This window comes from Stegostoma tigrinum, chromosome 25, assembly GCF_030684315.1.
Source record: "Stegostoma tigrinum isolate sSteTig4 chromosome 25, sSteTig4.hap1, whole genome shotgun sequence".
In the NCBI taxonomy this organism is placed as follows: domain Eukaryota; kingdom Metazoa; phylum Chordata; class Chondrichthyes; order Orectolobiformes; family Stegostomatidae; genus Stegostoma; species Stegostoma tigrinum.
This window is the reverse complement of record NC_081378.1, coordinates 18,146,544-18,167,821: the sequence shown is the minus strand read 5'-3', so window position 1 is coordinate 18,167,821 and position 21,278 is coordinate 18,146,544. Positions and strand designations below refer to the sequence as shown.

General features: G+C 39.6%; 1 protein-coding gene across 1 annotated transcript in view; it reads right to left on the bottom strand.

Annotated features, from left to right (window-relative positions):
* Window positions 1-1,972: 1,972 nt before the first annotated feature.
* Window positions 1,973-21,278, bottom strand: part of snd1 (staphylococcal nuclease and tudor domain containing 1) — an 879,367-nt gene continuing 860,061 nt past the window's right edge. Inside the window, exons 23-24 of the mRNA XM_048553925.2 lie at window positions 3,756-3,800; window positions 1,973-3,201 (exon numbers count right to left, since the gene is read on the bottom strand). Of these exons, the coding sequence (XP_048409882.1) occupies window positions 3,136-3,201; window positions 3,756-3,800 (111 nt within the window). The 3' untranslated portion in view covers window positions 1,973-3,135. The remainder of the gene's footprint in view (window positions 3,202-3,755; window positions 3,801-21,278) is intronic.

The following is a 21,278-nucleotide window of genomic DNA, read 5'->3' as shown; positions in this document are numbered from 1 at the left end:
GTTGATGACACCTTTCATCACTTTACTAATGATCTAGAGTGGACTGATGAAGTGGTAATTGGCCAGGTTGGATTTGTCTTCCTTTTTGTGTAGAAATCATACCTGGGGAATTTTCCACATTGTCATTTGGTACCAGTGTGTTGTAATTGCACTGGAAGGAGCTTGGTTGGTGGAGTGGCAAGTTCAAGAGCACAATTCTTCAGTATTCTTGCCAGAATGTTGTCTTGATATTATATGAACTGAACTGAATCGGCTGAAGATTGCTGTGGATATCTGTGGAGCTGTCCTCTTCAGTGAGTTATCTAATTGTTAACCATCATTCACAACTGTACATGGCAGGATGCAGAGCATAGGTCTGATGTTGGTTGTGGGATTGCTTTGATCTGTCAATCACTTGGTGCTTATGCTGTTTGGTATATAGCAGTTTTATTTAGGAGCTTCACTGGGTTGACACGTAAACTTTAGGTATGCGGAGTCCTACTCCTGGCATGTCCTCTTGCATTCTCCACTGAACCAGGGTTGATCCTCTGGTTTGATGAGAATGGTTGAATGGGATATGCCAGGACATATTGCAGATTGTGCTGGAGTACAATTCCACTGCTGTTAATGACTCTCAGTGCTCCATGGATGCCTAGTGTTGATAATGTCAGATAACCTCAATGGAGGGTGTTCTCACTGAGAGGACGGGACTTTGTCTTGGCTCACCGAGGAGTTCCTCTCCTCCAAACATGTCCAGTGTTACTGGTTTCTTCGGCTATTGTCCTGAATGGATGAGCTCTCTTGACATGTTGTGCTATAGTTGTTGTATTATACTAAAATCACAATTCTTTACCTTGAATCCAGAATTTGCCAATGGACATAGGCTAATAGAACAAAGTCAGATCTTGTCCTCCTCCAATGTTCAAGCACTGAAGCACACAATTTGGCTCACTGGGTCTTTTCAAAGATTCAGCAAAGAGCTTTATAAAATTTGACTTCCCATACACACATTTCCCATGACACCAGGTTTGTACTGCATATGCCTTCACCACTCCTGGAGACAACCCACCCCCAGATCACAACAATTTGCTTCATTTGCAACAGGGGAAGTCTCTCGTCGTAGATCGGGGGTGGAAGAGGGGGGCAGAAAATGACCTTGCCGGAGACCTTTTCCGGTGGAAACAGGAAAGTGATTGTCCTCTCTACTCTCTCCAAAGTCTTTTCATCCTTCCCAAAGTGTAAACTGTGCTCAGGAGCCAGAATAATATGTTCAACTCACCACTCTCTAACCTAGGGCATCTAATCTACCTTTATCTCCATGATTAAAGCCTCTATCGAGGCAGGCTAATTCCATATGACCAGGAAAGACATCTGAGGTCTTTTGTCTTCATCGGCTCAGTACCAAACTGGTTAATTTTACTGGATTATCAGACCATCAGAGGCTGATGTTTTCAATGTATATTTTATTTTCACCATAGTGCAAGATTATGGTGAAGGACTGTCAAATTAATGCTGGAGAACACCAAATACATACCAACTTTATGTAACAGTAATAAATATAGATATTAAATCTCAAATCACTAACCATTACACTTACCAGCTGTCTCAACATTTTAAACATCTTCTACATCAATGACTAAAAATGGTGATAAGTTGTAAATTGCCTTGCAATCATCCTGTGGCCAATTTAAGAAGTACAAATTGTTTCACTTGCTTTTCTACATCATCTTAAACTCAAGCTGCATCAGTGTTTGCGGAAGGTAGACCCTTTTGGATAGCACATTCACAGCTTATCTTAGTCAGCCATGCTCAGAGGGCAGAAGTAATTATCTGTTTGGCAGGAAACACGTTGAAGTTGGGAAACCTATCTGTATCTCACATCTCCAGCGTGGGAGTGAAGTCTTGGGCTCAGTACTATTCCTTGACCATTCTAGTACTTAACAAACCAATGTTAGAGCAGCAGTAAGTAATGACACAAGAATGACCAAGGGGATTTTGTGTTGCCAATGCTACTTTTATTGAGACTGTAAGCATTAAATATAATGACAAGAGACAACATCAGATGAGGAAAAGGGGGTGGGGTGGGGGGGAATCATGAACTGTTTGTTACAGAATTACAAATGAAAAAAAAAATCACTTGCAATCAAGTCACAAGAAAAATAAAGAGAGAGAGAGAGAGAGGCACATAGCTTCCTAATATAGATTCCTCTGCATCAGCTATCTGTACCCTCGTTTTCCTCAAGATAAGCTACTGACTGCTAAGCAGACTGTGCACGAACCCTCAAAGCACCCCATTGGTACTTTGTATTAGATCTGTATGTGGTCCAAGCTTGAGCAGACAAATGACTTCAACACTTAGCGGTTTGGCTAATATACAATTAAGACATTTATAAAGATTAACTCAGGTATCTCCACTTCCCACTCTGTTCTGTTCTGGTGATGGGGAGGCCCCATGATCAAGAAAATCCTAAACCTGCTTTTAAAAATGGACTCGACACCGAGTTATATAGAGGAATTTGTTAGCGCATAACAGGGAAAAAAACATCAAAAAAGTGATGTAATATGCAGGGTTCTGAAACTTGGAAACATTTGTAAGTCTCACTGGCAATTTCCCTTTAAGATTCCATCTGTCCCCGACCTGGAACATCTGCTCCTGCGTTTTTCCTCAAACAGGCTTGCTTTAATTACCCGTCAGTCAGGTGCGACTATATTGTCAGCAGCCTTTTTGAATAACTGGATCTCATTCGAGATCAACTTGGTTCCTGTCTTGCGTGATTATGAACTAATTTTTTTTAAATCAAAAAATATGTTTTCCAAAGCCAACATGAATGGAAAAAAAATTCACCAAGTGTGCTGATTTATTCTGCATTTCAGAAGGAAAAGGTGAAATAAAAGAATTTCAGTTTAAAGCAGGCGACTCATTTCCAGTTCGTTTCACAAATTAACATCATAGTCCAATCATGATTAGTATCTCAGCCCCTGACACTGCCAACTGCTCATCTGAAGGTGCAGAGGACGAGTGCAATGAGACTCTGAAAGCCTGAAGGGAGGAAACAGGGAAAGAAGTACCAGAAGTCTCTCTTGTAGACAGGGAGGGCAGTAAGAGAGGAGGGACAGAGGGGAAGTTGGTGTGTCGCCGTCATCAGGTCTGATTCTTTAGCGTCTGTATCCAAATTCATCAGCATCATCAGCTCGGAAATCACCATAACGCCAGAGGTTCAACTGAAAAGGAGAGACAACAGTGTCAGTCTAGCAATGAGTCCAGACAAGTCAAACAGGGCAAGTGTCTGAGTCTGGCTTACCATTAAGATCTTGAGGAGAACAGATGAGAGAGAGAGAGAGAGAGAGAGGAGACAGCTACAGGATGGAAGGCTTGATGCAAGGAAAACTGACAAAAACAGATGTGAGGAATGCTACGAAAATAGGGAGAGACATGAAATATCACAGACACAAATAGACAAGAAAATGCAAAATGAGAAGGGAGAGAGGAACCAGTACAAAGAAGGTGGGATGGGCACAGCAAGGCAGAATGAAGAGGGACAGCAAAAGAGGAAGGGAACAGCTTGAGATAAGATGGGTGGAAAAATAGATGTGAAGAAGAGGAGACAGCAAGAAGGAAGTAGAGAAAACACTACAAAAAGCAAGATATGATATGGGAATGTCAGAGAGAGGGAGGGATCAGCAAGGAATTTACTGATGAAAGAAAGTAGGATTGGAGAGGGAGGGGATGACGGAGAAATGTGTGCAGCATCATTCTCACTTTGTACTACTCTTACCCGTGCAGATTTGGCAGCCTCCTGAGCATTCAGGTATTCTGTAATCTGTGGAAGAAAAAGGTTGATATTTAGTTTAATTGTGGACATTGAAAACTCTTAATACAGTTTAGTGAAAGCCACGTGAAACCAGAATTGCTATTACTTGCTAGCTTGGTTATCTCTGAATCAGGAAATCATTGTTTAAGTCCCTTTGCAAGTCTTTTGTACACTGTTTAGATTAATATTTTATTTCAGGGCTGAGGCAGTGATAGTCTCCTATAGGTCTTCTAAATAAAATGTTATGTTTGAGATCTCATTTCCTTCCAAATGGACATAGAAGATACTCCAAAACAAAGGAGTTCTCCTATTCAACGTTTATCCTTCAACAAGTATTACCAAAAACAGATTAATTGCTCATATTTCTTTATTGGGGATAATTACTACAAATTAATATACACCAGCTACTCCAAAGGACAATGTGATGGCCATGCCTTTGATCCCTGTTTTGCATCAATCAACTCATCTCCGGCAGAATGGATGCCAAAACAGACGATATGTGTGCTGAGTTGAAGAAGGGTCTCACCATTGAATAAACGATACTGGATGTGGCCTTTATTTGAAGTGGTATGCTGGTGGTACTGGCAAGGTTACATTTGGTGACAGCTTTATTCTTGAGTGATTGTTTCTACAATTTGGCAGCTAAGAGTTGGCCACACAGCTGTTTTTGTTGACTTCACTGCATTGCATGTCATGTGCATTAACAGTTCATTGAGTCATCAAGTAGGAATATAGTTTAATCTAAACAAGGCTTTAACAGTTGCAGCCACTGTAGATTGTCAGTCGTCAATACTACATGCCCCTTCGTGTGACTGCTCTTCTGGGGCAAGATGTAGTTCTTCAAATGTCCGTGCTCCAGTACCGGGACTTCGTTGTCAAGCGCACTGAACACGTGTAGACTGTTCCAAATTGTTGAAGTCAATCCGGCATGAAATGATGTCTTGCTTGCATGAATCCTTGTATTTTAGTTTTGCCTATCCAACAGGTTTTCTAGCACTATCAATCTCTCCCTTGATAGTACATGATTTGGTAAGCAACTGCCATTTGTTGTAATGATGTGATACAGCTTCCCTAGCTGATGTTGCCTCAAAATTACTATGATAATTTCTTTACCAGATAGCTGCCAAATTCCCCAGAGTGTTTTGGGAACTGTACGATGCCAATGGATTCCAAGGATCTTTCTTAAGCAACAGTACATGAAATGAATTAATTCTGTATTTCTGCTGATATGTGGCTCAAGCTTCACCACCATAACAGGCATCTACTTAGTACTCAGACATCACAGATTCTTGTCCAGCAAGTGGAAGTCTGGGGTTTCTATCAAAGTTTGCCTGAAGCTTCTCAAATACTACCAACATGAGCTGATATCTCATCAAATTTCAGTTCAGTTGAGACTGCTGACCTCAGGTAGCAGAATTTATCAAAATTGCTCACTACAGTGCTACTTTGAGCTGACCACCTTGATTCATTGTCACTGTTTTTTGCAGGCTGATGGTGATCTCAAATTTCTCTGCAACAATTGAGGCAGTAATGTTTACGACTGACTTCAGGCCTAGTGCTGATGCACCACAAAAGCTACATCTCAGCAACCAGGAGCTAATATATCAGAATTGTAAACAGTGTGAATGTAGATTTGGAGTGGAAAGCAGGTACCCTTCTTTGAAGGGCATTAGTAAATAGTTAAGTTTTTACAGTGTTCTTATAGCTGGCATTTTTCCTTGTACTAGCCTGTAAATGACTAGATTTACTGAATTCAATTTCACAACTTAACCTGGTGAGATTTAAACTCTCGGTGGTGGAAATGATTGATAAAGATGTCAGTTAAGGGTGGACTGGAGTTGGATGTCTTTCTGATCCGATGTTAAATCATCTTTGCCGTCAAATGGAGGTAAAGGGTCCCATGAAACTATTGAAAAAATTCTCCCAATTGCCCTGGCTAATAAATATCCTTCCAACGTTTTAACTGGCCGTTACCTATTGCTGATTGTGGGACATGGATGTGCACGCATTAGCTGCTGCAATTCTGACACTACAGTAGCAAATACACATCAAAAATTACTTCACTGGCTGCAAAATATATTTTGCAGGCCAAATGGTTATGAAACATTCTTCAAAAATTCAACGTTTTGCCCTGCCAGACTGATGTATGGTAAGTGGCCATTGAGATGAATTAGAAAACTGAGATCAGTAGTATTCAAATGAGGAATGAACAGCTTCCAAAAAGGGCAAGAACAGGATTCAAAATTTGTCAAGAAAATTAGCATGTGAACACACAAAATTAAAGATTAGATACATCAATTGTACATGGCTTAATATAGTTCAAGCATCTGAGCACCCAGACACTGCCCTTCACTCCTCAATAAAGCAGTCTTAATTCTTTTATTAGACTTTTATGGAGTTATACTGAAAGCTACAAAAATAAAATACTACATTGGCTGGCATACGATGCTTCATTTTAACAGCATACTTAAAAACAATGTGGGCTGAGATACAGAAAAAAAGTCCAAAGATTGTGTTCCAGATGGTGGGTCTGCAGGAGATTTCCTAAAGTGGAAGAGAGCCATTTGGGTGTCTCAAAGATATTTTAACAGAGTTGCATTTTTAGAGATGCACCACATTGTGCATCATGAAGTCGGATATTGTATAGTCAGTTTAACTACCAGCTAAATCCAGCAATTTATTGACAGGTACCAGATTTAAAAAAAATGAAAGTCAAACACCCAACAGGTTCATTGTTTTGTTTTAGGGTAAACTGCCTACCTGGGGTCTGCCTCTATTCAAATCTAGTCCAAGCTACATTGTTAAGTATTACTGCCCTCAGGGTGAACAGAGATGGGAATAAATACTATTTTGCTGGTGTTACAAACATAGCCTTCAGCTGCCTAAAGTCCATGTTCTATAATACACAAAAAATTCTGCTTCTTGAAAATCCTCTGTTTGACCAAACCTTGGATCCAATCACATCCCACCTCACAATCTGTGGCCAACTGTCCGTTTAGACTGAGATTTATCATTGACACTGCTGTTATTTCACCTTCCTCTTCTGATTATTGCAGATTTGATTTTATTTTATTTGCATTACTGTAGTTTTATTTGAATTACTGTAGTCACACACACCTAAGTCCAGTAAAAAGCTTTGTTTTGCAAAGCAAGGTTAATATTAGCAAGATCAACATTATTTGAAATTAGAGAGTCCATTCAGCATAGTTATGCAACTGGATTAATGAAGCTGATATTAGCAAAAGTGCTTACAAAGCTGTCAGATGACCACAAGTCACATACTGATTAATTTATTTGTAAAGGAAGAGAGACCTGGTGTTCTTAACTGGCTTGTCTTACATGTAACTGTAAAGTGGCCCCCACTGTGTTTGACTCTGAACTCATCTCTCAAGTTACGGAGAAACATTCTGCGCAGAGTTAAACTGTTACAATTCCAACCAAGTTCCAGCACTGTAAATATTATGTAACTTTCTAACAATGCAGTGGGAGCATCTTTATTTCAGACTGCAGTTGTTCTAATATGTGTTTGTGATGGACAATAGATGTTTGCCTTGTCACCAGAGTTCACATTCCAAAAATGAATTAAAAATCAGTTAATTAATTATTTAATCATGCCTATGATCTAATCAGTGCAGCTATTTGTTTGTCAGGTGACAGTTAAAGGGTTGTTTTGTAGAGTTTTCTAAGTAAGAAGTCAGGTTACGGATTTCATTAAATTCCTGTACTTATTTCTGTCTCCCACTGCATCTTTAATATCATGGAAAGGTTAGTCGGGTGATACTGCAGTAATCCTCTTAGTGTTGATACATTGGAATTTGGCACAACATACAAATCACTGAAGGGGGCAGAATGTTGCAGAAGCTGCCACCCTATTACTGATAATTCAACTTGCAATGATTAAAGTAATTGGCTGAGCATGGTGAATTCCCTCAGCTCCAATCACTGTGAAACTGCTTAATCTATAAAATCTATTCCACATTCTCATTAGATTCCAGCCTTATGGTTTCAAGATATGAGTAACCGACAGGGTAGATAGAAAAATAATCTTTTTGTTGGTTGGGGAGTCCAGGAAACATAGCATTAAAAAGCTAGAGATTCACCTTCTCATTTTTCTTTGTCCCTTTCTTTTCATACAGTGCTGAAAAGGCCCTTTTGGGCTATCGAATCTGTATGGGCATAACTACCACAAAGACACTTGTCCCATACCCTCGAATGTTATGATATTTAAAGCGTTTATCCAAGTATTTTTTAAAGGTTGAAAGGTTTCCAGCCTCCACTACCTGCCAGGCAGTGCATTCCAGATTCCCACTGCCCTCTAATTGAAAAAGTTTCTTTTTTCTAAAATCCTACTTCATTCCCTCATTCACACCCTTGATCACATTTTTGAAAAATTCTAATTTGTTAGGCACGACCTCCTTTGACAAAGCCATGTTGACTATCCCTAAAAGTAGATATTAATTCCTTCCTTCAGAATTTTCTGAAATAGGTTCCTACCTCTAATGTGAGACTTTACGTGGAGTAAGTTTTTTTAAGTTTTTCCACTAATGGCAACCGGATAGATCAATTGCAAGCTTTAAATCTTAGATTGGTAGGTTTCTGTCATCCAAAAGTATCATAGAACGGTAGCATCTCGACAGTGGAGAAACAGGTCATTTGTATATTGAGGCCACACCGACACATGGAAGAGCATCCCATCATCTACCCTATTCCTCTAACCCTGCATATCCCATGGCTAACTCACCTACCCTGCTCATCCCTGGATGTTATGGGCAATTTATCATGGCCAATCCACCTAATCTGCACATCTTTGGACTGTGGGAGGAAATCATAGCACTTGGAAGAAACCCACAAAGACACGGGGGAGAATGTTCATTCTCCACCTGACAGTTGCCCAAGGGTGGAATTGAACCTGGGTTTGCTGTGCTAACCACTGGGCCACTGTGCTGCCCAAAGGGACACGGGGAAAAGGTTGCTATATAAAATTAGGTTGCAGTTGAGGGGCCGGGTGTCCAATGCCTGGGAAATATCTGGCACTCAACATGCTTTGCAGCTACATCATAAATAGCCTATTTGGGCCAGTGGTGGGTCTTGGCATCCAATTATTGGCCATGTATATTACCAGGAGAGGGGAGCTACCTGTAGCAGTTGAGAGGCAAAGGCAGGCAAAAGTCATGGTGGAACCTGCCACTGCCTTGCAGAAGAGTGCAGACGCCACAATGTCAGATCAGCAGCCTCAATGCACACAAAAATGGCCAAACAGACAACTTAACCTGGCCCCCTAATGCCAAATATCCGTTAACACAAACCAATATCACTTAAGTGTTTCCCGAATTGAACTGATGGGTGTTCACTAGCATGCATCAGATTTTTTTTAGAATCCCTACAGTGTGGAAACAGGCCCTTCGGCCCAACAAATCCACACCAAACCTCAGAACATCCCACCCAGACCCATCCCCTATAACCCAACTAATCTACACATCCCTGAACATTATGGGCAACATGTCAATTTAGAAACTGAAAATCACCTTCCGGCTTTCCTGGCCTGAGAACAAACTCCTCACAGGAGCTTAGCAGGCCATTGACTGGCAGTGAGCATGTTAAAAGGTTACCCATCCCTCAACTCAGTTTGAAAATTCCACTGTGTCATGGAAGCAACAGGACAGTAATGCATCAAATTGAGATTTTAAAAGTGCAATTGCTTGTGTTTTGTCCCAATAGGCATCTGATGATCCATAATCTGGGAGGCAAGTGGGCATAGGATGTTCTTCAGAGGATTAGTGTAGACTCTGTGGGCTGAATGATCTTTTCTGATCTGTAGGGGCTCTCTGATTCAATGTGGGCACAGCATACATGCTGACAACCAGGTAATCTCCTTTAGAGATGGTGGCTGAGGATTAAATAAAGGCACTGATTCATGCTGGGACATGGTTCTAAATTATAGAAGATATTAGGACAGGTCAGCAAAAACTTTGATCATAGACATCAGTTTTATGGGGCATAATCAGGAGCAAAGAAAGATGCAGAGGTGGAGGAGTTTAGATACGGAATTCCAAAGCTAAGTACCTAGGCAGGTGAAAAGCATAGATACAAAATGCCAGAAATGTATAACTGCACAGATTTTAGAGGTTCATGGAACTGGAAAAGGATGCACAGATTGGGGGGTGGGCTCTTTTGTTTTAAAAATGACTTTGATGATGAAAGTCTCTTTCATTCTAGATTGCAGTGCCAGAAAGGAAACAATCTGCTATTTTGTTGATGGAATCAAAATATTTATATTAAATGGTACAAATCATGGAGAATGGCTTGATTACCAATGGAACAGATGAGGCATACTGTTTTAGCATATGTAGAAGAAACGAAAAGAAAAAAACTGTGCCATTGCCTAGCAGTAGGAGTCCAGGGACTCCACAGAATAATCCACAGGGCAGTCAGTGTGTCTGCATACTGTGATAGAGTGTAGGCATTCCTGTTAAATTCTCGATAAAGATCTCTTATATGGATGCTGAAGACTGAGTTTTGAGAACTCTTGGGTTTATTCTTAAAGTAATGGTAAATTTAATTTGCAGTTTTAGGCGTCTTAGGGAGAAATACCAACTAATGACAATGTGCCGAGAGAATATGCAGACATTTGTCAGAAGGAAACCAGTTGTAGCTGTACCAAGCTGATGAAGAAACTCTAGGTGTGAAGATAGTAGTAAATCTTCATTGTTCTGGTATTTGTAAATATCTTGTCAGGATAAAAGGAATAGAATGAGTTTGAATTCTTTTCTGGGACTGTAATGAAGTTTCATGTCCAATAATATAGTTTGTAACTTTGTTGTTCAATAAATGTTTTATGGTTTTTCTTAGGTACACAGGCAGACTCCTGCAAATGTGTCCAGAAGTAGGCGTCCATGGTTATGAAACAAAATTAGGGTCAATGTCAGAGTGTTGCATCAATTAATAAAAACTGATGAGCCACAGTACACATTTCATGAGAGAAGTTTTCCTAAAAGAATACTTGCACAAGACTCCTGAAATTAGAACAAAAAACAACAATAATAGTCGCTATCATTTAAATTCACTGCAATTCACATTTCATCTCAACTTGGGCTATTGTGAGCAACCTCCACTGGTCACCAAGATAACAAAGTGTGTAGCTGGATGAACACAGCAGGCCAAGCAGCATCTCAGGAACACAAAAGCTGACGTTTCAGGCCTAGACCCTTCATCAGTTCTGTTTATTATCTTGGATCCTCCAGCATCTGCAATTCCCATTATCTCTCCACTGGTCACCAATTGTATTACACAGCTCATACAGGGTCTGTGTAAACCCACTACCACAGCACTTAGCAGACATGATTTTAAAAAAGTGTAGAATTGAGTAGGTGATGGCTTAGTGGTACTATTGCTAGACTATAAACCATGAGACCCAGGTAATGTTCTGGGGCATCTGGGTTCAAATCCCACCATGGCAGATAGTGGAATTTGAATGCAATAATAATCTGGAATTAAGAAATGACCAAGAAACAGTTGCCAATTGTCTGGGGGAAAAAACCCATCTGGTTCACTAATGTCCTTTAGGGAAGAAAATCTGCCATCCTTATCTGGTCTGGCCTACATGTGACTTTAGGTCCACAAATGTGGTTGATCCTCTGGGCAATAAATGCTAGTCCAGCCAGTGATGCCCACATCCCACGAATGAATCAAATAAATGTAAATTATATTTAAAGCATTCTGAAGGATTAGTGCATTGTTGTTGACCAATTATTGCTTGAAATATCAGCTAGCTGTCAGTCACAAGGTTTTTGGTAGCGGCTACCTCAAAGGCTTGGTATTCATTAATATGGGGAAATAGAAGGCCCTAGCATATGGTGACTAGGAAAATAATTATTTAACACAAAATTCGAACTTCTGAGCGACCCACCATATTCACGTCTTCAATTCAGTCAGTCAGTATGTGCCCGCTAAAATCATTTACAAGATAACATTTAGTTTTCTGCAATCAGTTGGAAGATTGTAAATCTCCCTCTCCTTTTCAAAAGAGCCCCTTGAACATATTCTGAATTACAGAAGCCAGAATTAGATGTCTGAGATTCCCAATTAACCAAGGGTCAATGTAAAAGTAGCATAGGGTACACCATTCATAACATGGATCCATAGCAGAAAACTGAAACTTTTGTTTATTTTTAAAAAAAATTAGGAAGGTTGTTCCAAGCGGCCGTGGTAAAGGTTTGGCAACAGGTTTCTTGGATGGCTCCAGGTTTGATCCCTAATTTTTCTAAAAATAAAGATAACTACTTATCTTTGCTATCTGTCCCCTCTCCTGCTGGGAACAGATCTGAGAGGCTCAACTTTGATCCTTCAATTCCACTGATATTTGCTGTCTAGCTCAACGCACCTTAAAACAGATTATTGTGGATAATCACATTGTTGTTTTTGGGAATTACTGTGCACAAAATGACTGCCATGTTGTCTGGCAAGTGACAGCCGTTCAAAATTACTCACTGGCTGTAAAATTCTTTGGAATATCTAGTCAGGAATAGACACTATATAAATCCAACTGTTTTTTTATTTCAAAGAGTAAGGAACAGCTGACTACATGTTGACCAGTAATAAGCAGCAACAGTCTGGGGAATTAGTAATAGGGGATAAGGAGATGGTAGACAAATTGAACAGATATTTTGCATTTATCTTCGCTTGATAGGATACGTGTGGCATCCCAGAAATAGCTGCAAATCAGAATTGAAATTTTAAGAATATTATCATTACTAGGGAAGTAGCATTGAGTGAATTGATGGAATCGAGCATTGACAAATCCCCAGATCCCAATGAATTTTACTCCATTGTCTTAAAAGAAGTTGCTATGTTGGTTTTAATTTTCCAAAACTCATTAGATTTAGCAACGGCTCCTTTAGATTGAAAAATTGCTAATGTGATTTGTTTTGATTGAAAATGAAAGGGAGGCGGTAAGCAGGAAATGATGGGCTAGTTAGCTTAACATCTGTCATTAAAAAATATTGGAAGCTATTCTTGAAAATATTATAACAGGGGACTTGGATAAGTTCAAGGAAATCAGGCAGGGCCAAAATGGTTTTGTCAAAGGGGAATCATGTTTAACTACTATATTGGAGTTCTTTGAATCTGTAGATTAAGTGGAACCAGTGGTTAGATTTCCAGAAAACACCTGATAAGGCACTTCATCAAAGGTTATTTGGAAAATATCAGCTCACGGCGTAGGGGATAACAATGGCTTCAAGAGATTGGCTGACTAACAGGAAGCAGAGCATAGGAATAAGTGGGTCATTTTCAGGCTAGCAGGATGTCATGAATGATGTGCTAGAGATGTTAGTGCGGGAGTCTCAACTCTTCATAGTTTGTATAAATTTACATAATGATTTGGGTGAAGGGACCAGAAGTAAGGTTGCTAAATTTACTAATGGCATAAGGAACATTCATTGCGAAGAGGCCATAAGGAGCCTACGAAGAGATATAAGTATTTAAGTGACTGGACAAAGCTCTGGCAAGTGGAGCACAATGTGGGAAAGTCAAATTGTCCATTTTGGCAGAAAGAATGAAAAAGAAGCATATCATCTAAATGGTACAATGCTGCTGACATCTAGGTATTCTAATGAATGAACCGTACAAGATTGTTATTTGCAGTAGACCATGGAATCAGGGAAGCTATTATAATGTTATAGGTTACTGCAAGTGTAATTAAATGCAAGAGTAGGAAGATTATGCTTCAGTTATTCAGGGCATTGGTGAGACCATGGTTGCAGTATTGTGTATAGTACTGGTCATTGTGATTATGGAAGCATGTATAAGCATTTGAAGCAAATCAAGAGAAGGGTTATTAGACTAATACCTGAAATGAGTAATGGCCTTATGAGGAAAGGCTAATCAGACTAGGCCTTCATCTTCTGGAGTTTAGAAGGGTTCAGGTGACTTAATTGAAAATAAGATCCTGAGGGGTCTTGACCAGTTGGATGTTGAAAGGATATTTCCTGTTGTGGAAGAATCTAGAACTAGGCGTTATCAAAATAAGTCACCCATTTAAAGCAGAGATGAGAATTTTTTATACTGAGGAGTGAGTATCTTTGGAATTCCCTTCCTTGAAAGATGGTGGATTCATATTCTTAATTACTAAAGGGTTGAAAGATTATTAGAGGTATGCACAATTAGAGAGTTTGGTTTAAAGCGCGATCATCCATGATCTTACTGAATGGCAGAACAGGTTTGAAGGTCTGAGTGGCCTACACATGGTCCTTGTCCGTGTATTTGTAGGAGGGCAGTGGTGGAGAGAGAATGCCAAAGTGAAGTTTGAATGAAACTTGAAAGATTCACTCTGGATAAAGATCAATATGACTTTAGCTTCTGGGAACAGGTAAATTTTCAGGTTTAATAACGGCAAAACTTTGAGATGTCAGGTGCACTTTAATTTGTTTCATTTTTGGGAGCATAGAAAAGCCTACAGTAGTTTTTTTTTTAAATAAAGAAATGTTCAAGTTTTGAACTCTACCAGTGTAATTCAAAGATGGAACAGAGGTGAGAAAAGATGACAAATAGTATAGCCACAAACTGTTTTAATGGATTTACAGTACACAGACCAAGGTTAAATTTGGCCAATTCTAAAAAGGAATCCTTGCTGTTTCACCACAATTTTACAAAGCATGCTTCCTTCAAGTACTAATCCAGTCTTCTGTAGCATGTTACTTTTGAATCTGCTTCAGGCAACGTATTCCAGATCCCAACAGTTCATTATATAAAAAAGTCCTCCTGTCACCTCTCGTTCTTTTGCCAATTGCCTTGAATCTTTCTCCTTTGATCACTGACTGATTTGTCAGTGGGAACAGTTTTGTTTTATTTATTCTATCAAAACCAATTCATTTTTTAAAAACACATCAGTCAAAGCTCACCTTTCCTCTAGGCTTCAAGGAGAACAACCCCAATCTCTACATGTGAATGAAGTGGCTTTCTAGCCCCACAAACTCTGAAGCACTGTCTGTACTGATTGATGCCTATTTTCAGAGTTGTTGCATTCAGTTGCAGAAAACATGAGAAAGTGAATCAAAAATAAATATCTTATTAGAACAAGCTGCATGACCTCTTACTGTTTTTTTTTCTGTGTTCAGGCCAAATGCTAAGAACACAGCAAAATAAAAGCACAAACGATCTGGACATGAAATAGTAGGATATGGATGTCTTATGGGGTCATGCAATATATTTGGTTGTATTCACAGTGAAAACTGCTGAATATACTGGCATTACTAAAAGGTATGAGGTTATTTAATAGAAATCAGTGATTCAATTTAATGTTGATAACTCTGGTTAGTTGAGTACAATTTACAAAGCCAACAACCTTTAATTGAGAGAAAAATGGCTGCTGAAATAGTTACAACTTGATGCAACCAAACAAGACCAAGATTCTGAATTATACATAAATACCCATCCCTGTACATAGGTAAATCTTTTCTAATTATACTGGAGTGATGCAGACCCCACATGGGTGGTGACCGCACTGATAGGGATACCCACAACAAAAGGCTTCAACACATGCAGCACCTGATCATCATTTTATGCCCCCAAACTGTTGAAGACGAGCCATCTCTAACTGGCGAAGCAAGAGAAATTTTGACTAAATATACCTACTTTGGGCGCTATCTAGTCATCTCTACTGGTAACGTGTGAACACCATGCAACCGTAGAATCAGAATACTTTGAAACATAAAGGGTAGGAGATGATATCCTTGTTCCTATCACTTCATTTGCTATTAAGGCCAACATACAGTTTGGTCTTCTTTACTACCTACTGGCTTACTTTCAGCAACTAATGCATAAAAACAGCAAGGTCTCATTGAATATTTCCGTCTCAATTTACAGCCATTCAAATAACAATCTGCCTTCCTATTTTTGCTATGAAAATGAATAACCTCTCATTTATCCACATCATACAACATCAGCCATGCATTTGACCACTCACTCATCAGAATGGCAATATGCAAAGTGGATTAAAAACCGAAAGAACTGCGGATGCTGTAAATCAGGAACAAAAACAAAGTTGCTGGAAAAGCTCAGGTCTGGCAGCATCTGTGGAGGAGAAAACAGAGTGAATGCTTCAGGTCTAGTGACCCTTCCTCAGAATTGATGTGGACTGAAGTGGATTGAATGGCATGCCAATGCATTTCTGATCATTGTGGAATTATACACCAAGAACAAAAAAGATGAAATGGGAAATGGAGAAGGGAAGTCCACTGCATTTGCAACATCAAACTACATTTGCTAGCACTCTGAATGGAGCAAAATACGCCACAATGCTTTGCGGAAATGTAATCAAACCAAATTGGACCTGCATTTTTGCAATTTTCTCTTCCCTTTTGAAATCAGATCAAAATGGCTTTGCATCAAACCAGCACATATACAGGTTGGAAGTGTTAGAGGCGCCTGAGACATGCTAAGACTTTTCTCGCTTTTCACCCTGAGATAAAAATACAAGAACAGGTTTTTCTCTTTAAAAATTGAATGAGATTGCCTCTGTGACCCTGGCTTCTATTCTAGCTTTCTGTTCAATGGAAAAACCCCTCTCGGGCAGAACAGTTGGTAAAATGCTTCTTTAGGCTTAATGGGCCATCCAGAAAATCTCTTCAACATGTAAAAATCAAAGCATGCACGTTTTTGCACTGGAAACAGCTATTAATGCAGCAAGCTACATGATTATAGCTACCAAAATATAATGATTGTAGAAACATAGAATTGCGAGATGATAAAAAGACCAAGATCCATCTAAATAATCCTTTATCCTTAGGAACACATGATGCACAGGAATGGAGTTAATTTCAGTCAAGTAGTTTATAATAGACTCAGACACAAATTTGAAGGGAAACCCCAGAACAATAGGCTTAAAGTCACCTGCTTCTTCCAAACATACCTCATGCCTTAAATCATTTATGTAGCGTATTTGGAATAGAATCATTCTAATTTGCACTTGGATGGAGCAGTTATTGTTTCTTCCATGGTCTCCCGGAGAAGGCTGTTTTATAGATTGAGCGCCCACCCATTAAAAAATTATTTCTCAAATTAGTTTTGAATTTATCCCGTTTAAGAACTGGTCATGTCATCTGTTTTATTGTTCAATGCAAATGAAAGAGCTTAATATGCTTTTAGTTTCCTAAAACCCACATCAAATCACCTCTCCATCTTCTTCACTTCTCTGGCAATGTGCTCAATTTACATAATCACTCCTAATCCTAATCACTCCAAACCTAATCCCTCTATTCTTTCAAACATTCTAGTTGCCATCTTCTCTACATTTCAATTGTTGCAAGATCCTTTCTGTACTAAGGTGACCAGAACTTCTCTCAGTATTGTAAGTGTAGTCACACCAATGACTTAAATCACTTCACTGTTGTTTCTTATTGGTGAGCATTTAATTTATTCCAACATTAGATCTGTTTTATGCTCTATAGCCAAGTATTGATGAGACAGAATGAATTGACGGTTGACTGGTACCCCCAGATTGCTTTCATTTTACATGCAAAGTTTTTTTTCCTTTTCCTGAGCTAGAACATTGAATTCATTTCCCCATCTCCCTCCTACCACCATGCTCTGGTTTTATTGCATGATTAAAAAACTCTGCTTCAATATTTTGTGCTTGAGTAGACAGATGTTCCCTAAGATGCTTATGAAAATTTCCCTCACCAGTGCCTATTACTTATTCCACCCAACTCCAATACTAAAATATACAAACTTGATGTGAACAAAACACGAGGGGGCACAACTTGGTCTTTGATTGCATGGATCAGCAAGATGCAGATGTCATACGCTATCGGTTCCATACGTCTGATGGTGCTTGGTAAATCAATACCCATTTTAAATTGAGCTAAATACTGAAAATATTGCTCCTGCTAGATTGTCAACCTCCATGCTATTTGTTCTTCCCTCTCCTTGTATCCACAAAGTTGAAATTAAGTCTGTAACTCAAAGCGAGAGCTACTTCTTCAGATTTCCTTTTCACCCCATTATCCTTTGGCTGTGAAGATTCAAGACTAGATTTAGAATTTTCCTCATTTGCTTTGGGATCTTTTGGAAACCACTGTAAAAGTTCTATTATAAACACACAGGAACATAAGAACAGAGTAGGCCATTCAATGAGATAATGGTTGATCTTTGGCCATATTCTTTAATACCTCTGCTTCACAGAACAATTATCTATTCCAGATTCAAAATTCATGACTGAGTCAGCATTCACTGCTGTCTCTGGAAGATACTTCCAAACTATTATTAACCTTTGTGAGTAGAAGTGCTTCCTAATACCTCCCCTGAATGGTCTGGTCCTAATTCTCAGATTATGTCCCCTGGTTCTAGAATCCCCTTTATCTATCCTGTTCTTTCCTTTTAATATATTGAAGGCTTTGATCAGATCATCCTGACCTTCTAAAATCTAGAGAAAACAGGCTTGATCTCTCCATAACTTAACTCCTTAAATTCTGGTATCATTCTTGTGAATGTACACATTATTCCCTCCAAGGCTAATACATCTTCCTAAAGTGTGATGTCCAGATCAGCACACAATATTACAAGTGGGTTCTAACCAAGGTTTTGTAAATCTGCAGCAAATTTTTTCATCCTTGCACTCCTGTCCTCTAGATATGAAGGACATCATCTCATTAGCTTTCTTGATTATTTTCTGCACCTGTTTGAGACATTTTGAAGATCCATTCACTTTAACCCCTAAGTCTCTTTAGGCATCTGCCGTATTTAACTTCATTCTATCTAGACAGTACCCTGATCTGTCCTTTTTCAGTCCAAAATTGATCATGTCATGCTTACTTACACTGAATTCCAAATACCACTGTTTTGCGCCTTCACTTAGTCTATTGGTATTCCTTTGTAATTTTATGCTATCATCTACACTGTCTACAATGCCACATAACTTAGTGTCATGACCAAAATCTGGATATATGACTTTCAATGCCATTATCCAAGTAGTTAATAAATGATGTGAATAATTGAGGCCACATGTCAGGTTCTTGTGGGACACCACTGCTTACATTCTGCCAATCTGACAACCTACCCAGTATCCTTACTTATTGTCACCTGTCACTCAACAAATTTCTCAACCACGTCAGCAATTGCCTCAATTCTGTGGGTTCTACCTTAGTTAACAATCCTTATTTGGGATATTATCAAATACCTCCTGGAAGGTATTTCAAAGAATTCAATGAGGTTTATTATCTATGCTACTACAACCCCCCATCCTCGCCAATTCACTGAAAATTTAAGGTGTTTCAGTTACCCCATCCTTGATAATAGACTCCAACAGGTTCCCCACTTGAGATGTTGGGCTAATGGGTCTGTAATCCCTGGTTTTCTTCTTTTGCCCTTGTTAAAAGGTGAAGTGATGTGTGCAATGTTCCAATCTAGAAGGATGATTCCTGTATCTAAGGAACTCTGAAAAATTATTTTCTTCAGAGGCTGTCAACAATGTGCTCCCCTGCTTCTTTTAGCATCCTTGGATGGAAACTGTCAAGTCCTGGGATTTGCCACTCTTTAATTCCAATAATCTCGAGCCGTGCTTTACCTATGTTAATTTTATTCAGACTCCCATTCCTGGTCCACTATTAATTTCCTTGAAACTTCCAGCGGCCTGTCCTTTTCTTTACTGTAATTACTGACAAAATGTAATTATTCAAAATGTCTGCCATTTGCCCTTAGTCATCGCTATTTTCCCCACTTTCAGTCTTTGGTAGACTAACATTGCCGCCAACCAGCTGCCTTGCCTTCATATAACTACGAAATTTCTCCTTAATGATTTTGATATCCCTGGCCAGTTTCCTTTCATAATCCCCTTTAGTTTCTTGTATAAGCTGCTTTGAGGCCCTTTACCGGTCCTTGTATCTTTTCCATTCAGTGGGATCTGAGCTTTTTTTTGCATTTTTGTAAGCCCTTTTAGTTTTATATTGTCCCTTTATTTCTTTAGTTGTTCATTTGTTTTTTTTTGTGAAGTGGAACTTTTCCCTCTGTAGGTTAGTTTTGTACTGTGTAGCAGTTTTCTTATTGCAAAAATATACTTTATTTTTTTCTTCATATGCAAAGTCTGTACTGAACTGTCCTCGCCTGTATATAAAGATTTTTTTGTGAATAGACAGTGGAATCTGACATTCCCTCCAGTTGCAAAGGTCAGACGAATTTCTTATTTATGCAGGACACTATTTACATACATTTAAGGCAGTCAGAGGGTCTGACAACTCATTGGACCCCTATTGTTCTTTGGCAGAAAAACCTTAAGACAGTGGTCTTTTCCCACTGTGCCTGGCAGGCAACAGCCCTAAGGTTTAGTGCAGCTCTTGGCACCTAGTACTGGACCTTGGAATGTGCCAGTCTGCAATACTTATTTGAGGTCACTCTTTGTACTGAAAGAATAAGTAGTTTCTGGCAGACATAAGAGTGTATTTCACTGCATTGATGGTCTTCCCAGCGAGGTTGATATTTGTCTTGGTGTGCATCTCACAGAACAGATTTTACAGCACTGGGTACTGTGTCACGGTGCGGCTGGGGATGAACCTTGACAAAAACCGCTATCTCCAGATCATCTATGCATAGGCAGAATGCAGGAGATGTGTGATAGTCTCTTCCTTCCTGCAGCCTGTTTAAGGGCAGCATGCAATGGTCCAAAGTCCAGGTGTACATGAAGGATCTTACAGGTAGTGCCCCACTCACCACCAGTCAAGCTACATCTTGGTGCTTGTTGAAAAGTTCTAGTCATGAGGTTTTCTGCCAAATGCCTTTGACAGTCGGCTCAGGGAACCACCCAACAGGATCTTTTCCTGTGGGGTCCTGAGGACACTATGTGCTGACCACTGCCTGATGGACTTGTGGTCAAAGTATGTTACTGTATAAATATTTCCATGAGGGACATATGATGTGGGACTGTCCAATTACTTTGCAGCACTTCGCAGCAATAAGGCCAGACCAATCCTTTGCAACGCTGGGGATGGGTAGAACCCCAGTAGTAAAATTTGGTGTTTGTGGTCTATGAACAGCTTGATGTAATCACACACAAAGATGGCCATCAGGATGAGGATGGCATCGGATCCATTCTTACCCTCCACTGTGCCCCCTTATCTAGAGCTTTGTACATGGTGCCCCTGTGGATACAGTCCATCTGTGACCTCCAGATGAAGTGGAAGATGGCTCAGGTGAATGCAGTGGCACAGGCCTGGGGAATAGGCCAGACCTATACCACACATAACATAGCACTTTACATCTGATCACCAGGTTTTGATGTGCAGTGTATAGACAGCAGTGCTCCCACCTTCCCAGTTGCTGCCTCAGCTTGCTGATTATACTCCAGGTTTTGGCACACGCCTCAGCCCCTCTGAACTATATACCCAGCACTTTCAGATAATCTGACCTGATGGCGAAGGGGATGAAAGGATCAAAAGGCCCAGTTCCAGTTCAAACCGGTCACAGATGCTTATGGGTCTGTGCAGACAGTGGATCCAAGCA